Consider the following 17,788-nt stretch of genomic DNA (forward strand, 5'->3'; position numbering starts at 1 on the left):
GGGGAGGGGAGAAGACAGAGCCAGGCTCTTTTCAGTGGCACCCAGTGACAGGACAATAAGCAATGGGCACAAACTGAAACAGAAAATGCTGTTTGAACATCAGGAAACACTTTTTTACTGTGAGAATGGTTGAGCACCAACACAAGTTTCCCAGAAAACCTGTGGAGTGTCCATCCTTTGAGATATTCAAAACCCAGCTGGACACAGCTCTGAGCAACCAGCTTTAGCTGACCTGGCTTTGAGCAGGGGGGTAACATGACTTCCAGGGATACCTTCCAGTCTCAAATATTCTGTGATGCTGGGATATGAGCTTCAGATGTGAATGAACCTAACCGTTTTCCTTAGAGTCCCTCTTGATAATGGATTATGGAAACCACATAAAAGAGGTTACAGCATCAGGCTGAGACATTTTCACCACCACAGAACGGGTTACAATTTTAATCTAAAGACTTCCAGATATTAAGTTATTAATGAAACATGCTGATGAGTAGTTATGCTGATAAGTTGAAGACATCATTGACACAAATCAGGTATATGAACACTGACTACGACAAATATAGAGGTCACATTCACTGCTGCACTCTGAGGAGGAGAGAGTTGAGGCCCAATAGCCCACACATAATTTCTACGGAACAGAGCATATAATCAATATATACTACATTTCTCCTGTCAGACAGAAGACAGTAAGAATTTGAGGAGCAAGTTAGAGGACTGTCTTCTCCAAAAAAAAATTACATAGACTCCATTTATTGTCCCTAGAGATTTTTCTTTTTATAAATCTGGTAGTGGCATTTCAGTAACTTGCATGATACCTTGGCTTGTTTTTTTTTCAGCTGAATTGTATTTATTTTGGGAAGTACCTATCTGCAGGAGCGACTGCATGTACACTGTGTAAAACTACTCTACAAATACAGCAGCTGGGCAGAAGTAGAACTAGAAAGGCATTTTTCCATAGATAACTGTGATATCACTACAAGCCTGGCTCCAGACCCATGGAAGTGTCCATCCTACTCCTTTCAATTTTTAGAAATGGCCTGGCCCTAAGGAGCACAAACCCATTCCAGCTCTTCTGTGTGTTTAAAAGTGCACTGTATGGTAACATTAGTAGTGGGATCCCCTAGGGTTCATCTCTTTACATGACAAGCACTTTGTATTAGTCTACTCACAATCCCTTCATTCTGTTTTACAGAAGCTAGCTATGTTATTTAATGCACGGAGAAATAAACCGACCACAGGCATTGCTGTCATGATTTTTACAGCTTATACAGTTGACACATTGAAGGCATTTGTCAGGAGAACTCACCAGACAGAGTCTTTTGTCAGTTTGGTGTCCAGTTTCCCTTCTTCATCCAGAAAGAAGTCCAACTGTAAATTGGCATTGTTATCATGGGCAGAACTATAGTTGGTAATGAGTCTTGCAGGTATCCCCAGGCACCTTAGAACTGTGGCAATGAGAGAAGTGTGATGAGAAGGACAATATGAAGATTGTGCTCATGGATGACAGGATGAGAGGAGAGAAACTATTAATAACAAGAATAAAATGGGAAAACTTTATGAAATCAACCCAAATATTTCTTGCTATCTGTCTTCATATAGAATATGTTAAAGATTTTATTTGGTCCCAAAATTATGAACATTCGAGATACGTAATGGTGCAACGGTTATAACCTAAGCAGCTGATTATCAGTAGTTTTAGAACAGTCTTGCATAGTGACTACACTTTAGCTTTCCAGGGCAGACCTGGGTGCAATGGATCAACTGTGTGACCAAATGTGATACAAAGAAAAATAATTTTGAGCTTTCAAGAAACGGAAAACATATTATGTCTCCTAGTAACAGTAACCCAGAAGAATCATTAAACTGCACTAAAGAGAAAACTAATAGAAAGCATATCATTTTGGTTAATTTAGAGTTTTCCAGTTTCACATCTGCTGTCAGAAGGGGTCTGGAAAACACAAAGAAGAAAGCAGAAAATTATTTCTAATAAGGGACAAAGATGCAATATTTGCAAATGGAATGTCAGAGATAGTTTGAACAAAATAGATTCTATTGATTGCTAAGTAACAGTATTTTGGGGTCAATAGTCCCTTCTTGTAAATTATCTTAAAAGGAGGATCAAAAAAGAACCCCCCTCCTAAATCTCAGAACATCACAATGCAGCACTGGTGACACTTCCACCTATTTGACAAATGGTAAATTTGGGAAACATGGAAATGCTATGGCTATGCCTGAAGTGCAGTACTGCATCATTAGGCATCTGTGTTTGTGGTGCACCCTGGCTGATAAACAGGCATGGAGCATGGCCCCACGGGGGACTGAGGCTACAGGATGACACAACATCTCAGCTTCTCCAGATGAAATATTTTGTCTCTCTGCCAAAAAATGTTCTTGTTTTCCAATTTAGGGCCAACATGGTTCTGCAGAAAACAGAGAGGAGGGTTTTGGGTTTTTTTTTGAACAGGAGAATATTTTTACTGAAAACCCTATTTAAAAATAGTTCTGATACTGCAATGTTGAACAGCCCTTGCTCCTACTGCTGGGTTTTGTATATTCATTAGTGTCACTACTGTGACTCCCAATAAAGTGTAACGTTACACATTCATTTCAAGTTCCTGGATGACAAATTACCTAGGTGCATCCAATACCATATGTACCTATTGATTAAACTTAATTCAAGTGCCCTCCCAGACTTGCAGCACACAAGCCATCAGGGCTCATTGAAAATAATTTGTCTGACAATTTCAAGATTAATGACCATTTTTCAGAATGTTTTAGCATTTTTAATGGATGACTATCCAGAGTGTACAATATTGTAACCTTGGAAAGCTGGACTGGTCACAATGATGAAACGTTGGCACCTAGGGAAGACTCAAAATCAGCTCAAATCAGCCCTGCGAGTTGCACATGGCTGTTTGGACCTTTACTGTCCTCTCTATGCAGTGGTCAGCAGCTGGACATGTCAATGGCTAGCTATCAGATCAACCACTGGACAACATTTTCATTTTATAATGCTAAACAGACTTTATATTTCATCAATCTTTGCAGCAGTCCAAAGTGCCATGTCTCTGACTTGACCAACTTAGTCAGCAAACTGAATCTAGTTTTTCCCCAAATAAATATGTCCCTCCATTTAACACAGTAGGCTCCAGGTTTCTGCTGCATTGCTCCAGTTTCACAGTGGCCTGCAGGCAAAATACTTTGTAGTGGTGATTCAGGGCCAGTGCAGAAGGAAGGAGAACTGGTGTACGTGTCTGTCTGTGATCTAGAAAAATCCTGATGAGGCAATGGGCAGAGAGCAAAAAAGGCCTGTGAAAGCCACTGCAAGGAACTGTATCCATAGGAAATGTTTGCAAGAGCCACAAACCCATTGTATTGTGCAGAGGCTCAGAAGCATCACGTACAGACTGTGCAAACTCAGGTAGTGAAGGAAATAGACAACTCTCAGATTCTTTGGATGATGATTGCTCATTATCCCACTGCATCTGGAATAAAATGAACCATTTCATGTGTCAAAGGACAGATCACCTGCCAGCACCTCCCCAGATCAAAACAGGAGCCTCTCCAGATATATGAAAGAGAACCTGGACGTATGCAAAGCATTTGACACTGTCCCACATGACATCCTTGTCTCTAAACTGAAGAGATGTGAACTGACAGATGGAGCACTTAGTGAAATTGGCTGGATGGTCACAATGAGTTGTAGTCAACAGCTTGGTGTCCAAGTGGAGACCGGTGACAAAGGGTGTTCCTCAGGGGTCAGTACTGGAACTGGCACTGTTTAACATCTTTGTCAGTGGCATGGACAGTGGGATTGAGTGTGCCCTCACCAAGTTTGCTAATGACACCAAGCTTTGTGGGCAGACCAACTCACTATGGGGAAGGGATGCTAACCAGAGGGACCTTGGCAGACTGGAGAGGTGGTCCACTGCCAATTACATGAAGTTCAATAAGGCCAATTGCAAATTCCTGCACCTGAGTTGAGGCAATCCCAAGCACAAATACAGGATGCACGGAGAATGGATTGAGAGCAATCCTGAGGAGAAAGACTTGGAGGTACTGGTTGATGAGAAACTCAACCTTTCCTATGAAGACAGGCAGAGAGAGTTGGGGTTTTTCAGCCTGGAGAAAAGAAGGCTCTGCAGAGACCTTAAAGCAGACTTCCAGTACCAAAAGGGGGCCTATAAGAAAGCTAGAGAGGGACTTTTTGCAACACATGTAGGGATAGGACAAGGGGGATTGGCTTTAAACTGAAAGAGGGTAGGTTTAGATTATATATAAGGAAGAAGTTTTTCGCTATGAGGGTGGTGAGGCACTGGCACAGGTTGCCCAGAGAAGCTGTGATTGCCCCATCCCTGGCAGTGCTCAAGGTCAGGTTGGATGGGGGTTTGAGCAACCTGGTTTAGTGGCAGATGTCCCTGCCCATGGCAGGGGAGTTGGGACTAGATGATATTTAAGGCCCCTTCCAACCCAAACCATTCCATGACTCTATGAGAAGCACAGAAACCTGAAACTACATCCCCTACAGCAGCTGTGAGAAGCATGTTCTAGCAGAAGGCTAGATGGACAGAAGACAGCTTTGCTTCTGAAGTCCTTGCTGTTTTGAATAGCTCTTGCACTACCTCAGGTAACCAAAATGAGCTATGAAATTCAATTATCCAGACTGTAGGAAAATTATATACAAAATGAAATACACATGTACAGAACAACCAAAAATAAAGTGAAAATCCAGAGATGTCCAGGGTTGCCTGACGGTGAAGAACCAGTCTTATAACTTGTCATTAATTATTCTATTTCCATGTTTGCTGCAGAAGATGAGTGATGAATATCCTTCACTTTTGACAGAAGTATAATATAAAGATAAGTATAATGCCATTCCTTGAGACAGCAATATGTGACAGTATTGAGGCAGATGAAAAGGGGAAAGGGTTCACAGAGAGTTTTTCTGTAATTTCCTTTTCACAGCTTAAATATAAGGACTAATTCTTAGACCTTCAGCTGTGTCTAGAAAGTACTTGATGTAAAGTAGGCTCCAAGCCTGCAGAAACCCACCTTGTATTCCCTTAGTCCTAAACTGATCTGGTCCCTCCCAGGTTGATACTTAAATGCATATGTTGATGGTGCTTATAAGGAAGATCAGCTGGGCATAAGAAAGACACTTTAAATATCTGTTCAGCTGTGGGCCAGCACTGTAAGCATAGGAACTGCTTGACTGGATCTACACTGGCACTTGACATAAGCACTGCTTTCAAAGTCTGGTTCCTATTATCTGTATAACACACATTTTTTACACTCTCAGAGTTTTTCTTGACTGCTAATATGCTTGCAGTGTGTTCAAGTGTATTAGTAGATGATGCTGTTAGAAAGTGCTAGACAGTAAAAAATGGGACCAATCCAACACTGCTTTCCCTACTGGGTATTACAACCTGCAACACCCTGTTTGCTGCAACATTGGAACTCTAGTTTGAGCAAGTGTGGTTAGACTTGATCTTGTAGTGCTAGACAATTCATAAACCAGGCCAACATTTTCCATATTGTTCTGGCTCACAAACTCCATAGGAAAAGTTAACAGTGGCCAGTAGAGAAGTGGTGCTACACTGCATGTCAGTTTTTCTGGGAACGATCATCAGTAGGTGACGTTTGGCCATTTTGAAGCATAAACACTATATCCCTTATTGGGTAATATTTTCATGTTGCAGATCTAGATAAATAGCCCCCTGTTCATCTCAAATTTCCTAACTAACTTTCTCTCTCCCAAACTTACCCTTGTGAGTCACTGAACACATTTTACAGAACCAATAGTTAACAGATTTGTGTGGAAGAGCAGCCAAACTGAAGGAGATGCCAAAGGTTTATTTAAAACCATCTATTTTAGCCATATATTTTTTAAGTATCTCTGCTATTGACTCCTGAACATCACAGAGCCAGGAAGTATTTTAGTTAGTTTAACCAAAAAGCCCTCTCAGTTATGCAAGAATCACATAACAGTGTGGAGTTTTTCTCACTGATACCTACATGTATTGAAGACACCAGCAAAGACCCAGCACTGGCCGTACCGCACAGGTTGCTTCGAACTGTAGTACTCCAAGAGAATATCCACACTTCCTGTCCAGGCTGAAGGTGCGACACCATAAGTGTATGTATTGTCCCAGGATCCAGCAATCACACCATTATCATCCCTGGAGTTGATCTAAGGACAAAGGAAACAACCATTAGGGATGTCAGAGGCTGAATATAAAAGAGCTCTTTAACCCGACAGACAAAGATAGAATGGGAGAGATTGAATATAGCCAATTTTAGGCTCAAAGTAAGGTAGAAATGTTTAATTATGAAGGTATGAGATGAATAAAGCAATCTTGCTAAGGGCCATGGATTCTCCATCACTGAACAATTTTGAAAGAAGGTCAGAGACTTAAAAAAAATGGTGAAATTAAACAACCACACTGAGTATTCGTGTTGCCAGTTTAGTAAGTTTTATTAATGTTAAACATGCTTACAGCTATGCATTTTTAATAAACATGATCAGTTATACACGGATAAGCAAGCCTCAGAAATATTAAGCTGGAAGCTTTCCTAACATTGTCTGTTTTTCTGTCCACATAAGCCCAGAGATTTTAATAAAATCACTCCTGATTTACAGCAGATCAAGAGGAGAATCAGTCCACTGTTATTTTTAGAGCAGAAACTAAGTTCTTTGGTCTAGCACATGAAAACAAGAAGGAATTTGCTGTGTAAGTTTCCCCCTGGTAAGATTATACAGAGCAAAGAGTTTTGCTGACTAATGGCTATACTGATAGGCATTAACGAGCAATATATCTCCTAGCTGCAATTTGAACTAAACCAGTTGAGGCTGTGCAAAAATCTCATTCGCTCTGTACCTTTTAATTATGCTAATGTGGAACAGCTACACACCAGCCAAATAAATCACAATTCTCATTTAAAAGCTTTTGGCTGGATTAACTACTCTTTTATAATTAGAAAATCGACTTCCTGTGAACCCTAGGACCGAGTAAAGATAAGTATTCAGAGTCATAACCCAAGGGTTAAGGGATTGTGCCCATCTCACTGTTGTGGGAAACATGCCAAGAAAAGAGACACTTCAAGGGCAGGGCAGCGCCCTGATCTTCAGCTCTCCTCTGCCTGTAAAGAGAGGAAGAAAGGGGTGACTCTACCCACTCTGTAGTGTCAAAATGCCTCAGAAGGATTCCAGTGTGGGGGCACCTCCTCAGACAAGCTCGGCGCCAGCACATTTCAACTTGAGCAAGAGTGAGGGCAAGGACAACAGGTGGGACTTCAACACCTCTTGGCCACTTCCTACCGAGGTCCAGATTTCAGGTGGCCAAAACTCCCACCCAGCTATGGCCTAATCCTGCAGATTTGATCCATTGAATCCTGTATTTCCAATGGTGAACACTCTGCCTCACTAAAATATTTGAGTGGCTCAAAACCTAAGCAATATTCAAGCCTTCTTTGGCTTCATAAATTCTGTGCTATTCTGCCCTTAAGGATTCCATAGTCCCTGCACAAGGGATTCTTTACTATCCCAGGAATGAGGGAACCACATTGAATTCTTACGTCTATCTGAAGGTCTGAAGCCATATTTCTAATGTCTGAGGTGAAAGAGCTAACCAAAAGGTTAAAAGAGAAAGAGAAGTGGGGGTGTTCACAATACTTCTTGCTGAAGCTATTCTGTTTCACATGTTGCTATGCAAGATTCAGCATGTGGCACTGAGAGGCTGGAGATCCCATTTCAATGTCATCTAAGACAAAGAGCTCATTCTCTTAAAGCCTGGGCAAATGCTGTAACAAGTGGGTTAAAGCATTATCTCAGACAGGATGGCAGCCATGTTTTGTGGACACACATGCAGCTGTGGGTGTTTAGTGGCTGCCTTGGGAGAACACCTAATGACACTAGCTTGATAATTAGAGTATTATTCTGGGCAGAGGAAGTCCTCAGTTTAGACCTCTAGAAGCCAGAGTCAAGGACTCGTCCTCTTCCTTCCACATGCTGGATGAGTATTCCATCTTGAACATAAGGGATGGGGCTGCTCTTGCACCCACATGACTCCTGGTGCCTAGTAGCTGGAAAAAGTGGAGATATGGAAAGTCTTCTCCTTACTCTTTGCTTCTGGTTATTTTAGGTACTTCCAAGTGTTGTAAGTTTTGTGTACCTCATGTTTAAGAGGACAACTCTCACAGTGTTTTAATCTGGGGTCAAGGTAGCACACATAAATGTTCTCAGCTTAACTAGGCCATTTGGGGATCAAAAATCAGACACAGTAATGGTTGCAGTGTCTTAAGACCACTTGGAGGTTACTGATAGAGTCCACATAAAGTATCTCAGCTCCCCATCCCAAATTCCGCCCATGCCTCCTTGCTGTCCATGGCAGAGTTTTCTCAATTATCTCAGCTAATGGAAAATGAGCATGTTGTCACAAGAAATATTATCATGCCTGGAATGCAATGTCTAGAAGTAGCTTTCTTGCCAGTGAGGTACAATTATTAGGAAAATAAGATGAACCAACATAAGTATTTCACCTTTAGTGGAGTAAAATAGAAAGCCAGGCCCTGGAGGTCAGAATGGACAATTGATCTGACACTTGCTGGAGTAAGCACATCGGGGCATGAGGGCCAGCCAGTTCAATCATCCTGGCTTTGATTTCTAGTATGAAACATCCCGACCTGTGGCAAGGGGGTTGGAACTAAATAATCTTAAGGTCTTTTCCAACCATAACTATTCTATGATTCTATGATTTACAAGTAATTTCCGACACGTATTAGGCATCCATTACATACCACTGCTGAAGCAACACGGCAGATTTTGATTGGGTTTCCACGCCCAGAGAGCTCCAATTCTGCCTTGTCCATCAGGAACAGGCAAGCATCCAGAATGTTCTCTTCAAACTAGAGAAAAGAAAATAAAAAGGGAAACATCTGGGAAAATTGAATCACTTTTTATTCTGGAAAGCAAAGACAAAGTTATATTTTATTGTTGTTATACTAGCTCATCAGCTTAGTCAAGTCAAAGTCCTGTGGTTAAAAATACAAGCTTTCTTCTAGAATAATCTCCCATGTATGGCAGGAAAAAAGGTGAGAGGCTGTGAGGGAAAAGAGAGTGTAATTTTCAATTCAATCTCAGTACAGTTTCCAGAAGGTTGAAATGACAACACAGCCTTTCTGACAGAACATAAAATTTTAAGTGCTAACAAGTATATAATAGGAAGATATTATAATAATAACTACAAGAAGCTGGTCGGCTCATGAAGGACTTCATGTCCTTCACAGATTCTAGACCTGTTCATTTCAGGACTTCTCAGACATAAGCAATGCAATGCTGGGAAGCTGAACAATAAGTAGCTTGCCAAAGATAATTCAAAGACACATTTTTAAATTAGTTTTTAAATCTCTTTAAAATTAATAACCAAACACTGATTATATAGATTAATCCTGGACTACGAAATGTGGACATCAAAAAAACCAAGTAACCTAAAGTAGTCTTCTTCAAAAATAGAATGAAAAGGTACATTTTCTTTGATCCAGCATGAAAAAGCACAAGAATGAATTGAGGGCAGAGGTGCCTAAATAGACCAGAAACCATTTGTCCAGAACTTGCCCTGCAGTGTATTTCATTTTCCTGAGGGGAAACTGCATAGCAAAGGAAAATACCTCTCCCCTAGAAAATGGTAGGAGACAGGGAAATGCACATTAATGAAACAAGTATCTTCTAGATACACAACCTTATATTAGCATTCAATACAGTGACAGAAACTCCACAGAGTTCGTCCCCTTGCTGTGTTAGGTTTTACGTTCTATGCTTTCATCCTTAAAGATATGATTCCCTCTAACAGGATTTTTGCTCTCATGTTGCTACTAGAGCTGCATTGATTTTGCAGCTGTCTCCAGATGGGCTTAGGGCTCCTTGGCATATAAGGGATATCTTAAGTTTTGTCTCCTGAAGAAAGTGAGCAAAAGCCCAGACCAAGCTGCTGCTTTGGCTGCCTTGGGAAAGGCAAAGGAGAAGATATCTGAGGTGCTGGAAAGGAAGCCCAAAAGAGTTGAGACTGCTGCTGATGCTGCACGGAAGATGTGTGGGATGGGGGTGACATCACAGGCAGCAGCAAAGTTCTGGCATAAACCAAGAAAACAGAGGCACCACAATGTTTTACCACTCTCAGGTATTTCCTGGACAAGGAAAGTCCCTTTTTCTGCCTCTGTCTCACGCTTGCCTGGCTTTCATTGCTCAGGTTACCACCTCCATATGGATCCTTCTCAGCAAAAAAGGCAACGCACCTCTCTCATCATCACCTACACTTGCACTGAATTACTTTCTCTGGAGTGGATGTTCACTAGTGAGTAACACCTTATAGTCTGAGCAAAACTGTACTAATGGTGTTTGGGCAAATAGGGAAAGAGAGATCAGTGTTTCCCAAGGACCTACTCCTAATATTGTATCATCCCTGAGAAGCTGTATAATTGCACAGTAGACTCTCCAGTCTTCTCCACTAGTATGTGATGCAAATAATCTCGGGTAGAGAGATGATGTGGAGATGCTCCTTGCCATTACCCTCATAGCAGATAATGTAAACTCTGAATCCTCATAGCAATCCTTCTTGCTTCAAGTTCACTTCTCTTCTGGTCTGGCCCAATGATTTATCACTTTCATTAGGATCAAAATCTGCTTTCTGCACTTCAAGTCATCAGCAGTGCCTAAGACCTGCTAAATTAATAAGAAGTTTACCCTGCAAATTAAATCTTTCTCATCTACAGTTTATGAGACACTGTCAATCTTGTCAGCATTTACAGAAAGAATAAAGAGAAAAGAAATTGCTATCAGGGTTGTTGCCTTCCACCTTAGCGTTTATAAAATGACATGAATGCTTGTGAAATAACTGGATTAACAGCAGAAGAGATAGGAACAGCTGTAAAGTCTAGCTGCCTTACACTGTTGCAGTAGGATGCAGAGTAGCCTTAACTCTAAATCCAGTTTTGCTCTTCTTCACTATCCAGGGATTTGAAAATATTAAATCAAACTAAATCCTGCTCTCATTCTTGGTTTGAAAATGCTGTATAGAGACAAGTGGAATGGGAACACAGCACTTGTGAGGCTGAACACTTCTGAAATGTCAGAGGAACTAGAGCAGCAGTAGGTAGCCAGGACAAGTGAGTGAACTTGGGCCAGGTGCAGGCACTGTCTGCTCAACACAAGTTGAAGCAGAAATAAACCAAATTCACGACCAAGGAACTTTGTCAAATCCACCTGGGAGAGACTGCAGATGAAAAACAAGGCATGAGAAAGCACATAGGCAAAAGGGTTCTGTTTACACACGAACATGCCTTGTGTTACAGAGCAATGTGCTTAGTTGGGCTGGCCTTCAGTGGGCATCCTCTTTCATGCTCAACTGTTTCTAATAGATGACATTCCATTGAAATTAAAGTCAAAAGGGCTGTTTGCACTAGTTGAGTTAGGGCTGTATTTCTCACAGTCAGTTGCAGGCATATGCAATCTCCTACTGACTATGGTCTGATCTGACCAAATGCACATGTCATGGATTACATTTGCGCAGTGGGCCACAAAGCTAATGCAGCTCAACACGTGGACATGAGACAACTCATGATGGCAACAAGAATTCTGTGACCACCTGCCTAATTTTATTTTTCTCACAAAAAAACCCAACATTAGATGAACAATACAGCACCCAGCTTCTGAGATTTCACAGCTAGAGAATTCCTATGTGCCTAGATTTCTTCCAAAGCAAAATTTCCCCTGAATTCCCTGTGGGCTTTTCTGAAGTGATTGACTATGCTTTCTTAGAAGAAAGGAATCACAGTCATGTTACAAGGAACACCTCCATCCTCATTCATTAGAGCCTTGTTTCAATTGCTCTGTTGTTTTTATTCCTTGGTCCATATTTCTTGCCTTTCCTCCTCTCATGTTGATGCTGCTCATTAAATACAGCAGCTGTGAGAATAATCTCCTACTAGTAACCCAGTTTTGAACTGTATGTTCTTTTTTAATTTACAACCTGAGTTAAAGCTTCCAGCTGTCATTGGTCAAAGCAATTTTTTAGCCTGAGAATATTACCATGCCCGAGTCTATCTGTATTTTGTATATGACCCAGTACTTTTGCTCTCCATGACTGTATGTGGCCTTACGCTTTTACCTACACTGTCATAAAGGGCTATATATCATAAAGTGCATACTTGTGTGCTATATCCATAATATAGGCCATGCTGCTAGTATTTTTACTTGCTCACAGTAATGCTCTTATTCTTAACATCCAGGATTGCTGAAAATGAGGGAGATGCCTGGTTTTAATGCTTGGAAATTTTCAGAGTAAGATCAGGAATATCACATCATCCATCTCACTGAGAGTGAGGGAACCATACTTCTGCATGGCTGTGCAGTTTGAGATGTCTGTTACACCCATACAAAATGACTGATTCCATTGAAGCTCTTTGCTTGGCCCTCTTAGATGCATCTGCCACAGTTTTCACATGGGCAAGTGACAGCTAAGAGTGCACACGGCACAGTGTGGAAATCAGGTCCTCCAACTTCAGACAACATAGGAATGAAAGTACATGGCAGAGGGCTATGGGACAGCCCTAACCTCACAGACAGAACTACGTCCTAGCAAAAACAAATAAATAATGCAGTTTCTCAAGGGAGGCTGGTGTTTATGTCAGGAAGCTGCCAGATTTTCAGAATATAAGCACTTCAGGCCAAGCCAGGATAGGCCGTTAATTTAGCATCTCAGGACATAAACCCAGCAGCTGGTTTAAGCAGCACTTTCCACCTGCAGACACTCATTCCCCTCCTTTCCCCTTACATCTGTCACAGAATGGATCCCAAATCCAGGAACAGAGCAAGCCCGAAAAAAAACCCAGGGAAAAGAAAGAAAAACCAAACAACACAGCAACAAAAAACCCAAACCAAAACAAAAACCCCAAAACAGAAATCAAGAAGATGCTTATTCAGCTAGATCAGATCTCCAGTCTGATTCATGCCATGGCTGCTCAAGCACTTGCAGGGGGAAGGAAGGGCCAGGAGGGGGCATTTTTGGTCAACTTAAATGCACACCAGCTTTGGCCTCAGGATCTGGCTTCCCATCTCTTATATCAGAGGCACCATCAGCTTATGGAATTCCTCCACATCAACACCTAATTTAAGGGTTATTTTTATCTCAGTCCGGATAACAGTCAGACCCCACAAACAACAGCACTGACACAACCAAGGAAATGGCTCAAAGGCAGGAACTCCCTAAGGCAGTGCTGCTGCAGGAAAAGAAAAAAGATGAAATTGTGCCCTTAAATAAGGAAACAAGAGAGATGTGAGTTCAAAGAGCTCTCCAGGGCAAGCACACTGGCAATCCATTTAGTTCGAGCTCTGAGATTGTCTTTAGCTGACGGAAAGAAAGCAAAGCAAGAAGGACCCTTCTGCAAGGCTGTGCCAGGGAGGTACCATGAAAACTGAATGGATCTGTCACCAAAGCATTAAGGAAATACTTCAATACTTTCTTCATCGTGCTGTTGTGAAAATCCAGGAGGTGAGATGAGCAGAGTTTACCATATACAGGTGACAGCTAGAGTGAGTTTTGCTTGTTTTGATTCTGCACATTAATGCCTTTTGCCATTCTCACACAACAACTTAACTCTTTCATCCCATAGGGATTTTCAGGCTGGTTAGTGCTTTCAAACAGATTGAGGTAAAATAGTGAAGCAGTAAGTCTGATGTTATTGAAGGCACACCAATACTGCACAGCAGCCTGATAAGAAGTGTTTCCCTAGGCTGTAAGAGGTCACTGAAGACTGATGTTGTCAAGTCCAGGCAGCAAAGGAAGAGGTTTTCCTGCTTGGTTATTGTAGTGAGGAAATTTAAAACTCTGGGATTAAATCACAGTTTGTCATATGAACAAACTGACCCCCGAGAAGACCAGAAATATTTCTGCCAAACTACTAAGAGTCAAAAAGCAGTACAACCTATTGCTAAAAATCAATCAATCAATCAATCAATCAATCAATCAATCTTTCTGCTCTTTCACCAAATCATTTTGATCCTGCAGCAGGAACAATTTAGCAGCAGAAATATTCCTGCATTCTGGAAATCTCAGCTAATGATTATAACTTTGAACAGGCAGTCTCTTAGTATCTGAAATATGCTCCTAAACCAAGATCTTTAAATATTAGCTCTTATAACACTGCTTTTCTGGATTAGGCATATACCCACTTCATACAATTTTAAAATTATGCCCCTTGCGCTTCTGAAGCAGTGACCAATAATGCATTCCAGAGCCCACAGTCGCGACCACAGTCTGAAGACAATTAAAATCACTTGCTGTTCTACTGGGAGCAGCCAGGGAAGGTCTAAATAGCTCACCTGACCGTAACTCCAGCTTCTTAATTTTATGTCGTTGATGTTTCCATGGAAAACAATACCAGCATCATTCAGGACATATTCTTCCCTTTCCTTCTCATCATCCAGATACACGGCATCCTCTGCATCAGTTCACCGAAAAGAAATGTTAACACAGTTGCTTAGTTTTCATATAGGACAAATAAAACAGCATATAATACAGTCATCTTTGATAAAAAGCACCCCTCTTCCATCAAACAAAGCATTACTTGCTTCAACAGAGTACAAGAATAAGGAGGTAGTGACCCAGTCAGGAATATGATAGGCAACTTAAAAGCACGTAAAATGCAAAAACGCTGACAACTCCTGCCTGCTTTCTCAGGGTCTGTAAAGTATGATTAAAATGTCACATCTTATCAGGAATTTTATGATTATTGTGTACCACTAATTTAAAAGTTGGAGCCCCATGACGCAATTCTGCATCCACACAAACAGATCAAAGAACAATTTCAAACCTATTAATGTTAATGGAAAACAGCTCAAGTCAAGAGATCTAAAGAAAAATCTGTAGTGCACTAAAAAAAATGGAATACAGTTTTTATAATGTATTAACAGAAGGGCTTGATTACTTTTTCTGTACATAAGTTATTGACTGGAGTATCCCTCCCCATGTAGCTCGACTGACCAGCTAATATGGGGAGAAATTCAAGTGTCTACATGAAAACTGCAAGTACTTGGAAGAGATCTTTATCAAAACATACAAAGGGTATATCCTAGATTGGTCTCATATCAGGAGTCAAGAACATATGCATGGGCCCTCATCCTGCAAACATGATTTGCAGAAGTAAATAACCTACTATTAGCGCTCATAAATAACCCCAAATGACATGAAACGTTCAGACATTCACAGGTATGAAGCAGGTTGCTATTCTGTGATGCTAGAATAGTTGAGGATTTCGTTACTCTACCAAACGTATTTTGAGACTAAGAGGTACAGCTTAACAATTAATAGTATGGGAATTAATTAATTTGAGGAAATCAGTAATGTGTTACCAGGTAGGAAATAAAAGGGAAGCAATAACTTCTGGTAGTTTGATACGGGCAAACTACCACTGACTACTGTAGATTTCTTCAGCATCCCGCTACAAATTACTAGAGGATCATTTAACTTTTAAAAGCCTATTGATTTTTTGTATTTTGTTGAAATGTGAATCAGATTTGTACTTCCTTTTGAACCGCATCCTCACAAGCTTCTTCATTTGCCCACAAAACTGCAATTTGGCTGAAAAAAAAAGCTAAACTCCGAGCCTTTTGAAAAAATCAATGGCAGAATTTACACTGGCTTTGGCTACATGAAGGGTTTTGCCAGTCTACATACCTAATCCTGCTGGGAGTTTTGTTTTCTCTGAAGATATATATACAGGAGGGATTATGAATAGATATGTAACATAATGGCCTCCACATTAGTCTGCAATGAATGATACAGAAGCAGGTGCTAGATACAAGACACCTTTGTTGCATTTGAGGAGATCAGCACTTCCTATTATGCTTTTGACAGGGCTGTTGTACAGCTTCTGCCAACCCCTTCCAAATCCAAGCAAACAGAGAAGCAGCAGGTTTTGTTGGGTTTTTCCTAAGGTGGGAATGTTTGAGACCCACTTTTGCATTTGGTGGACTGTTGGTATTCACCGGGCTTCTAAGGGCTGGGGCATCAAGAAGTTTCCATGTAGGCTTGTCATTACCCCTGACCTAGTGAGCCTTTACCCAAGGACAAAGTGGGAGGTCATGGGTTTATTATATTTAAAGGGTATTAGGTGAAAGAAAGCATTAAAACTTGACAGTGAATCAAAAAGCTGCAGTCATTTATGCCAGCAAGGACTCTAATACTTACGAAACTGTATTTTTTTAAGGGCCAGCTCCCAGCTCTGAACAAGTTCTGCATAATGTCCCACTAAAAATGTTGCAGATGTTACAGATGATCTAGGCTACATTTCATCAGGCTGGATCTGCCTGATTTGCTGACTGAACAATTATGTGCATTCTCTCAGTGAGCTTTGAATTTTCTTAAGGCACATCCACACAAATGGTGCAGGGAATGCATTTAAAGAAGGAGAACTCACACCTTCCTCTGTACAGTTCTGCATTCAGCGGAGTGTGTGCATATGCCTTCTTGACAGCTGTTGTTTTCTTTCAGGGATTAAAAATATCAATATTGATCTGGTTGGTATCAACTGAGATGCTTATGTTATTTTGAGACTGCCTGATCTTTGCTAGATCAGATGAAAATTGATTAACTTCTCTGTCAATTATTTTAAAATATTTGTGTTTTTTGATAAAGTAAAAAGTGCTTCTGTGTTTCCCAGAGAAGCCAGCTGCTTTGATTTTTGACAGCTTTCACTACCCTTGAGACTGTTTAGAACAAAATATGAGGCATCTGTGGCTACTTTGATGCTAAGCATGCTCTACATAGTACAACTCCTAATTATTTTGTGCAAGTGGAGGCTCACATCTGACAAATGGAAGAATTCCATGGAAATGTGCTGGGTTTGTTTGTTCTTCTTCTCTAGCAGTTTAAGGGGTTTTTTTTACTTGCTTCTTTCATCCTGGGAAATTACTAAGACACTAGCAATGCTACAAAGAAGCAAATTAGCCTCTATGCCTCTCTGTTTGAAGATGGATAAGGTGAAAATACACTTCACGCAAAGACAGTACTGCAGGAGAGGAATCCCACTGAATGCAGGCTCAAGGCTGAGGAATGCAGAACAGCCCTTTCCATTTGGGAAAGTGAACAAGCATGAGAGGACTCTGGCCACTATGGGGGGACCCCATTCCCACTACAGCAACTGCCTGGAGCTGGAAATTCTATCTTGTAGCACAAACAGTGACCACTGAGTACAGCAGCACTGCAGATGGGTGAAGGTGGCAATCTTGTCCTGAGTCCCTAGCCTCCGTTCAACACACTCCCATGGGAATTCAGGCATGCAAGAGTGGGCCTCACTGGAAGAGGACAGCACTGCGGCGAGCACAGAGCTTCAAGAGCTAAGTATGGTTATCTACAAAACCTACTCCACCCCCAGGACCAAGATCAGTTTGTTGCCTTGCAGCTGCTAGTGCTTGCCTGTATTATTACAACAGAAGGATGAAACTGTGCGCATTTTGCCCACCTAGAATCTATGATAAAAGAGATCAAATTTAGGATTTAGCTATAAGTGCAAGAAAATGCTTTTGGGCCAAATTTGGATGACTGGTAACACTAAGAGTCCAAAGTTAACTGCGTGTTACTAATCCTCAAACTGTATTACAACATTTAAGCAGAAGAAATGTGTAACTGGCTCAATAAAGTTGCAATACATTCAATTGCTTAAATAAAATACACTTTGCAGGAAGCTTGGGTGAATGAAATGCACACCTCAGCTCTGAGAGTCTGCAGCTTGCTGAGAT

At 41.1% G+C, this 17,788-nt stretch overlaps 1 protein-coding gene across 2 annotated transcripts in view; it reads right to left on the reverse strand.

Annotated features, from left to right (window-relative positions):
- Positions 1-17,788, reverse strand: part of F13A1 (coagulation factor XIII A chain) — a 69,261-nt gene that overhangs the window by 28,896 nt on the left and 22,577 nt on the right. For both annotated transcript variants that reach the window (XM_062617794.1, XM_062617793.1), the window contains exons 5-8: positions 14,372-14,490; positions 8,794-8,901; positions 6,013-6,187; positions 1,304-1,442 (exon numbers count right to left, since the gene is read on the reverse strand). In XM_062617794.1, the coding sequence (XP_062473778.1) occupies positions 1,304-1,442; positions 6,013-6,187; positions 8,794-8,901; positions 14,372-14,490 (541 nt within the window). The remainder of the gene's footprint in view (positions 1-1,303; positions 1,443-6,012; positions 6,188-8,793; positions 8,902-14,371; positions 14,491-17,788) is intronic.

This window comes from Pezoporus occidentalis, unplaced genomic scaffold, assembly GCF_034315485.1.
Source record: "Pezoporus occidentalis ecotype Australia unplaced genomic scaffold, CSIRO_AGI_Poc_V1 ctg2, whole genome shotgun sequence".
NCBI classification, from domain to species: domain Eukaryota; kingdom Metazoa; phylum Chordata; class Aves; order Psittaciformes; family Psittacidae; genus Pezoporus; species Pezoporus occidentalis.